This window comes from Anastrepha ludens, chromosome 2 (assembly GCF_028408465.1).
Source record: "Anastrepha ludens isolate Willacy chromosome 2, idAnaLude1.1, whole genome shotgun sequence".
Taxonomy (NCBI): Eukaryota; Metazoa; Arthropoda; class Insecta; order Diptera; family Tephritidae; genus Anastrepha; species Anastrepha ludens.
The window spans coordinates 73,090,285-73,097,737 of record NC_071498.1 but is presented as its reverse complement, the minus strand read 5'-3'; the positions used below and the strand labels follow the sequence as shown (position 1 = coordinate 73,097,737).

The 7,453-nt window shown below is 36.5% G+C and overlaps 1 protein-coding gene across 2 annotated transcripts; it reads right to left on the bottom strand.

Annotated features, from left to right (window-relative positions):
• Positions 1-1,967: 1,967 nt before the first annotated feature.
• LOC128871829 (isocitrate dehydrogenase [NAD] subunit gamma, mitochondrial) lies at positions 1,968-5,704 on the bottom strand. 2 transcript variants are annotated; one of them, XM_054113922.1, is made up of 8 exons: positions 5,528-5,704; positions 5,328-5,405; positions 4,564-5,235; positions 4,401-4,508; positions 4,150-4,336; positions 4,012-4,087; positions 2,541-2,978; positions 1,968-2,458 (listed from the first exon to the last, which is right to left on the bottom strand). In XM_054113922.1, exons 1-7 carry the CDS (start codon positions 5,582-5,584, stop codon positions 2,954-2,956), a joined length of 1,203 nt encoding a protein of 400 aa, XP_053969897.1. In that variant the 5' UTR covers positions 5,585-5,704; the 3' UTR covers positions 1,968-2,458; positions 2,541-2,953. The 2 variants fall into 2 exon arrangements, with proteins under 2 accessions (XP_053969897.1, XP_053969899.1); XM_054113924.1 differs by lacking the exon at positions 2,541-2,978.
• Positions 5,705-7,453: the final 1,749 nt, after the last annotated feature.

Here is a 7,453-nt window from a genome sequence, read left to right as displayed (position 1 = left end):
TGCGTGTGTTTATTGACCTTTTTACATGCAAATAACAAGTTGTTGAAGAAGTAGTTTAGTTTTTGAATAAGGCGCCAGACGTCTGAGAATAACATTTCTTACTTCTACTTAGGCTTTCCAAAAATTTGTGTGAATTTATTGTTTCGTTTATATTGTTTTCTGCTCACAAGCGTTGTAGTGATGACAAAGCGAAATCAGCCATTCTCTCTGAAATTTAATTATTAGGATTTGAATCAAACTATAGACAACCATGTATTGCATGCCATATGTGAACGGGTAGATTAATTTGTTGGATTTATAGGTGATTAACGCATATATGTGCGGCCGCCGTAGGCGAATGGGGTGCGTGACTACAATTCGAAATTCACAGAGAGAACGTATGTAGGTTCGAATCTCGGTGAAACACCGAAATTAAGAAAATCATTTTTCTAATAGCGGTCGCCTCTCGGCAGGCAATGTCAAACCTCTGAGTGTATTTCTGCCATGAAAAAAGCTTCTCATAAAAATATTTGCCGTTCGGAGTCGGCTTGAAACTGTAGGTCCCTCCATTTGTGGAACAACATCAAGACGCACACCACAAATAGGAGGAGGAGCGCGGCCAAACACGCAAAAAGGGTGTACGCGCCAATTATATGTAAAGGGTGGTTAAATTTCAAGGGCCCATGTTGAATTTGAACCACACCTAAACGTCGACACCGTTGGACTTCTTTCTTTGGGGTTATTTGAAAGAAAAGGTGTACGACGATAAGCCAGCAAGAGTTGAAGAGCTAAAGGATGAGATAATTCGGCACATTAAAGGCATAGAACCTCAATTATGCCTCAGCGTAATAATAATTAAACAAACCAAGAACTCCAAAATATTCCACCAAAGAAGAAAAACTTTTCAAAGCAGTATTGACAGATGATAGTAAATTTTTGAGGTAATCTGTCATTTGTGAACGAATAGATTAATTTTGTGGATTTATTGCCAATTACTGCATATAAAGCAAAACGAATGGGTCTGGTGGTGAATGAGGACCAAACGAAGTATCTCCTGTCATCAAACAAACAGTCGCATATCGGCACGCACCTCACTGTTGACAGTTATGATATCGAGGTTGTAAAAGACTTCGTTTATTTAGGAACCAGCATTAACACCGATGACAATGTCAGCTTTGAAATCCAAAGAAGAATCTCTCTTGCCAACAAGTGCTACTTTGGACTCTCGACGAACAAAACTAATACTCTACGAGGCTCTTATCATGCCCGTCCTAACGTGTGGCGCAGAAGATTGGACGATGACAACACCCGATGAAGCGACGCTTTGAGTGTTTGATAGAAAGATTCTGCGAAAGATTTTTGGACCTTTGCACGTTGGCAACAGCGAATATCGCAGGCGATGGAACCATGAGCTGTATGAGCTTTACGACGACATAGACGTAGCACAGCGAATAAAGATCCAGCGGCTACGTTGGCTGAGTCATGTCGTCCGAATAGATACAAACGCTCCGGCTTTGAAAGATTTGATGCGGTGCCAGCTGGTCGTACCAGAGGAGGAGGAAGGCCTGTTCTGCGTTGCAAAGATCAAGTGCAGAAGGACTTGGCTTCACTGGTGTGTCCAATTGGCGCCGGTTAGCACGAGAAAGAAACGACTGGCGCGCTTTGTTAAACTCGGCCAAAATCGCGTAAACGGTTATCGGTAGGTAAAGATCTTTCCTTACGTGCCTATAAAATACAGCTCGAGCAAGAATTGAGTCCAAATGTCCATCGCCTGCGTCGTACTTTTGCTGATTGGGCTAATTTAGAATTATTATTCAGCTTTATTGGAAAAAGTAGTAAAAGATTGGATGGATCCAATGGACCATGTAACTCCTAGAAGCGGCGGAGATATGTCGGATCTACCAGATTATAATAAAAAAATGATTCTAAAAATATTTCTGTTTTGTATTATCATTTTAAGTTCTTAAGCTTTTAAAAAACACTCGATATAAAGGTTTCGTTTACAACTACTTTATTAATGCGAACAAGGCTGGTTTTGCTCATCATATGAGATTTTAATATATTAAGAGGAATACATTTTATCTAATTACCATAGGATAAAAAATAAATTAATTTAGCAGCTTTTTTCTTATGAAATCCAAAAAAGTAAAAATATAATTAGTACATTGATTCATAAAAATATGTAGTGTTTTCTCTTTGTATACGTTAAGAGCACAATAAGCGGAAAATGAGAATTAATCAAAATCTTGTAGTACAATTTAAAAATATAAAGAGATGGCAACAAACAAATTTACACTAAATATATTGCTTAAATATTTATTTAGTCATGTTCTCAGGGTTATATTGCAAGGGAAAACTCTGATAGAGGCCAGTCGAAACAAAAAAGAAAACGTGCAGAAGCTCTTTCGCCACGCAAAAGCCAAGCTGTGTTCTGTTGTGCAGATTTTTCACACCAGTATCCAAGTATCCAATTGGGAATCTGTAAGAATTAAAAAGAGTTTAGTAATATAAATGCAGCATGAAGAAAGTTTCTGATATTTATAATTCCTTAATGAAATTACCTGCTGCTCTATTACTCTTTTACGCTGACACGCAACACAAGGAGTTACAGAGGTGACACGCTTTTGCATTAGTAGAGCACGATCGGGCTGAGGTTTGGGCATCGAGCCGGGCGGATTTAACAACAATATACTGCATTTTGGCGGATAGGCGTATAATTTGGATTTTGATTTGGGCATCCTAATTTTTTTTGGTTTTTCAAATCTTATAATTTTTTCAACATTTGTACCAATTTGCTTAGTTGCTGTGGATTAAGTGCTGGCGGTTAACTTTTTGGCTCCTAATGCAGTTGGAGTTGTTAAACATATATAAATATACATAATACATATGAACAGCAGTCAACTATCGGCATTAATCCGGGGTTTCGTAAAATTATATAAATTTTTACTAAGGTGAACTAATTTTGGTTTTTAACTTAATCGCGATATTGTCCTTGGGGCCTATTATGTGTAGCGGTGCATTGTGTGGGATCCCACATAACCAGTTTTTGTTATTGGTTGACAGTTAGACGGATATCGGATACAATGTGCGGGGCAGGCAGCGTGAAAGTAGATTTGTTTTTTTTTTTTGTGATAGAAATTAGCAAATTTAATAACGTATGTAACAAAAAGTATAATTTGAAATAAATATCGAATCAATTTAATAAAGAAGCATTGCATAAAGGATGCAGTCAATATAATAAAAATAATTATAAAGACTACAAACGCATAGCTGGAGAAGCCACTTAGGCTGCCGAAACCAAAAGTACAAGGTAGAGATACAAAGGTGCAACATACTAAATACCAATTTACTTATCAAGTGCGAATGTGTGTACAATATTGTGGTGCAGGATTGGTTAACCTATGTCGGGGAAAAATAGGTGCATTTTTAATGTTATGGAATACGGTAAGAAAAAGTGTGTAAGCAACTCTATAAGAAATCTATTTGACAGACTCCAAATAATAAAGTACGAAATATAACAGAAGATTAGTTAGTTAGAGTTAGTAGAAAAAGCATGTTGGAGTTGGAAGTTAAAATTAGTTGTTTGGTTGTAATTAGTATAAATAAAACTAAAACAAGCATATACGAAATTTACAAACATAACAAGTTACAAGTTAATGCAATAGCATATATATGATATATAAATACAGATTTAACACTTTAAATGTTATCACATAATTAGATGAAAATAATATATAATTGACGTACTAGGTAGTACTTGTAAATAATTTAGCCATTCAATGTGTAGATTTTTAGAAATATAAAATATGTGTGCTTAACAATTCAGTTTCTTAGCTTTTACTGTTGAATTAAGATTGTCAAATGTGCATAGTTTATATAAGCATGCATTGAATAGTTAAATCTCTTTTTAAACTAAGTAAGTACATCATAATAGTGAAAATACATTGTCATTGGGAAAATTGTCAGAGGTGGACTGGACAATTGCACGCAGGCACTTGATAGTCTAATTATGAGTGTATCTAATTGCTTTACCAGTTCACGCGCTTGTTGGCCAAAAGCTTAAGAATATTTTCCACTACATCGGTACTGGAGGCGGTGCCTCCCAAATCTAGATGAATAAGAAAACACGTGTAAAGAAGTATTACTTAAATATTATTTGATTTTTCAAACCTGGTGTGCGAATTCCATCATTAACTACAGTTTCGTAGGTCGCCTCATAGATGACACGCGCATGCTCCTTATGCCCTAAGTGGTTTAACATATCTGCGCTGGCATTGATCATGGCTACTGGATTGGCAATGTTCTTACCAGCAATAGCTGTACCAGTGTTACGGGTGCCGGGTTCGAAAACGGCAAACTAAAATATTTATAAGAATAAAAATTTAATTAAAGGAATATTGCAATAGTTTATTGAGGATTACATGATCGCCGTAATTTGCGCCCGAAAGCAGACCGGCACCGCCAATCAAACCGCAAATAACATTGGAAACGATAGTGCCATACAAGTTGGTCATGTTCATGACATCAAACTATAAAAAAATTAGTAAAACATTGTAATCAAACGAAAAATACATATGAGCTTACTTGATGTGGATTGGAAACCAATTGCATGCATGTGTTATCAATAATCATGTTGTTGTGCTCAATCTCAGGATATTCCTTATGTACTTGTTTGGCCACGTCGAGAAAGAGCCCATCAGATAATTTCATAATATTGGCCTTATGAATGGTAGTCACCTTCTTTCGATTATTCTGTCGTGCGTATTCAAATGCATAACGTGCCACGCGTTCAGCATTTTCCACAGTTACGACCTTCATACTTTCTACCACCCCGCGCACTGATTCATGCTCCAGCATAGCATACTCACCATCGGTATTTTGACGAATTAGCACGACATCTATGTTCTTGTGACGGGAGGGAATACCGGGATATGAACGGCAATGTACGACATTTACATACAAGTCCAGTTCATTACGAATGGCGACATTTCGGGAAACCTCATCCAAGCCGTGCGATTTTGTTTCAATATTACCTTTAATGGCTACACCATTACGCTTGATCGAAGTAATGGCATAATCCAAATCTTCATTACCCTCGGTGGAAGGATCAATTTCTATTACTTCAAAATCGACCGGGGCCCCAACGAAACGGAAGATCTCGCGAATGTAATGCATTAGTTCTGGACCGATACCGCCCCCTGGTAGCATTGTGACAGCGTGACGTCCACCATATTGCGCAGATGGTATATCAACACCCTAGACAGTTAGAACAACTCGGATTAACCTCACTTTTGTTTACATTTATGTACGAGTAGGTAAGCGCCAGTCAATAAAAAGGATATACTTACCGACCACTTTTTCTGAAGCGACGATTTTGTGTGTGCTACATCTTCGGTTTTTTCTTTGGTCACTAACAGCGGATAACCCTGTATTAGCACAAAAATTATTGATAAGTTAATTTAATACATTTTTTGCTAGCTGTTTCTTATGTAATTTTAGTTCGTAGAACTAAGGGTTTATATATATTCTGCTGGTATTTAATACTCACGCGCGTTAAAAACGGTACTTGATTTTGCAATAAACGCTGTGTAAAACGTAAGGCCATTTTTATATATTTTACAACTTTTACCTAATTATTCAGGGTTCAATTATTTTGCAAAATCTACTTTGCCAAATATTGTTCGGTGACCGCACTTCTGCTTCAAAATCGAAGTGCCATTCACAATGTGAATGTTTTTGAAAGTGCTGCCAGCTCTGTTCCGTCAAGTGCATAGAATACTAAAGGTGCCTCCTTTCCAAAACATTACATTACTAACGGCAGGCTCCTTTCCAATACAAAATAAACGAACAAAACAAACAACAGGAGGAGAAATTACATGTTTGTGAAAATTCAGTGAATAGCTTGTAATATTGTGATTTGTGAGACTTAAACCAAAAAAACTATTGAAAATGAACTGCCGCGTGTTAAATTGTGAAATTGGGTGTAGTATGTAGCCTAAGGCGAATTTATTACAGTTGATAGCATCCGCATATAAGTAAAAACGTACGTAAATTTTGTTTTTGCTTTTCGAATTCCGTTCTATCAAAATCAATATGCTCTGCTCCACACTTGCCGTTTCGTTTCTCCATCAGAAGCGTCAAAACAGTCTTTTACACCGTTCAACTTCTTTCAAGCCCAATGCACATTTATTCATGTATTTGTTTTGAAATATTTCACATAAGATATTTTTTGAATCATCAACCAAAAATATTAATGTACACAAATAGAAAAGTAAACATACGGATATAAACAAAAAAATCTTGTTGGCGTTATTTATACATACGACGAAAAAACACATGGGCGGATACAAGATCGCGATCGAATTTGCTTTAACTTTAGGATCCATGAATAAACAAACAAAAGGAAGTGGAATTACTTATTTGTGAAGAGGAAGGACACAATAAATTTTGTATGTCAAGCGTAACGGACTTGTTTCGGATACAATTGGTGTTCGTATTGAGCCAATGACTCTATATCAGTGGTGATGTGGATTTTTGAAGTTTTCTGCCTCTTACACGGGGGAGAGACCGTAAAACATATTTTCCATAAGAAAGAGTTAAAATAAAAAAGTGCAAAAGAAAGTTTTAAATATTAACCGTATCATTACAATATACGCAATCCATGGATTGCAAAAGGTGCAAACTGCAAATCCGTGGAGAGACGGGAATAAGGTGTGCGGGTGTATGTGGCAATCATTCCCAATCGAAATGCTCGGGAATAGATCAATATACATTAAACATAGATCAGAGGATTGTAATAAAGTTAGTATTCAAAAATGTATTAACTGCATACGAGCTAATTAGAAGTTACATTTTGGCGTAGACGTAAATCATCCAACTCAGAGCAAAATATGCCCGGTATACCTCAACAAAGTTGAAATAAGGTGAAAGAATATTAGCTATTAGCAACCAAAGCAACTATGCAGTTTTTATAATAACAACTTATTGTTTAGTTCAATAATAAGAAAGTGTATCCTTTCCTTTTTATTTATCTCTTCCTCTCATATTCTCTATTTCCGCTACTTAAACTTTCTCTTAACTCCTGTTTTAACGATACTTGCTGTCATATTAAGTAATATTCGGGTTTTAAAGGGTTTTATATGCAATATTCTCTTCTTTACTTCTCTCGCCAATGGGAAGGGCGGATATACCCTTTTAATATGATTCGCGTACTAAGTAGGCTAAAATCTGTCATCTCAACGCTCAGAGTTTGTCATCTAAAATTGATGAATTCCGATATACTTTTGAGTCTTCTGATGTAGATGTTGTGTGTGTATCTGAAACAAGGTTCTCTACGTGGCATAATGACGATTCGTTTTGTGTTAATGGCTATAAAACTTTCCGTTTAAATAGAGCGAAGCGAGGTGGCGGCCTTGCAGTGTTTGTCAAAAATAGTCAGTCTAGCTCCCTTAAGTGTATTTCGGAAAATACGAAC

What these genes read in the sequence shown, in the direction of transcription:
- LOC128871829 (XM_054113922.1), bottom strand. Translation starts at nt 5,584, where the DNA reads ATGGCCTTACGTTTTACACAGCGTTTATTGCAAAATCAAGTACCGTTT. An exon ending in AAGTACCGTTTTTAACGCGC is followed by an intron (nt 5,406 to 5,527) that starts GTGAGTATTAAA and finishes GTGCTAATACAG; the next exon opens with GGTTATCCGCTGTTAGTGAC. An exon ending in TGGTTTCCAATCCACATCAA is followed by an intron (nt 4,509 to 4,563) that starts GTAAGCTCATAT and finishes ATTTTTTTATAG; the next exon opens with TTTGATGTCATGAACATGAC.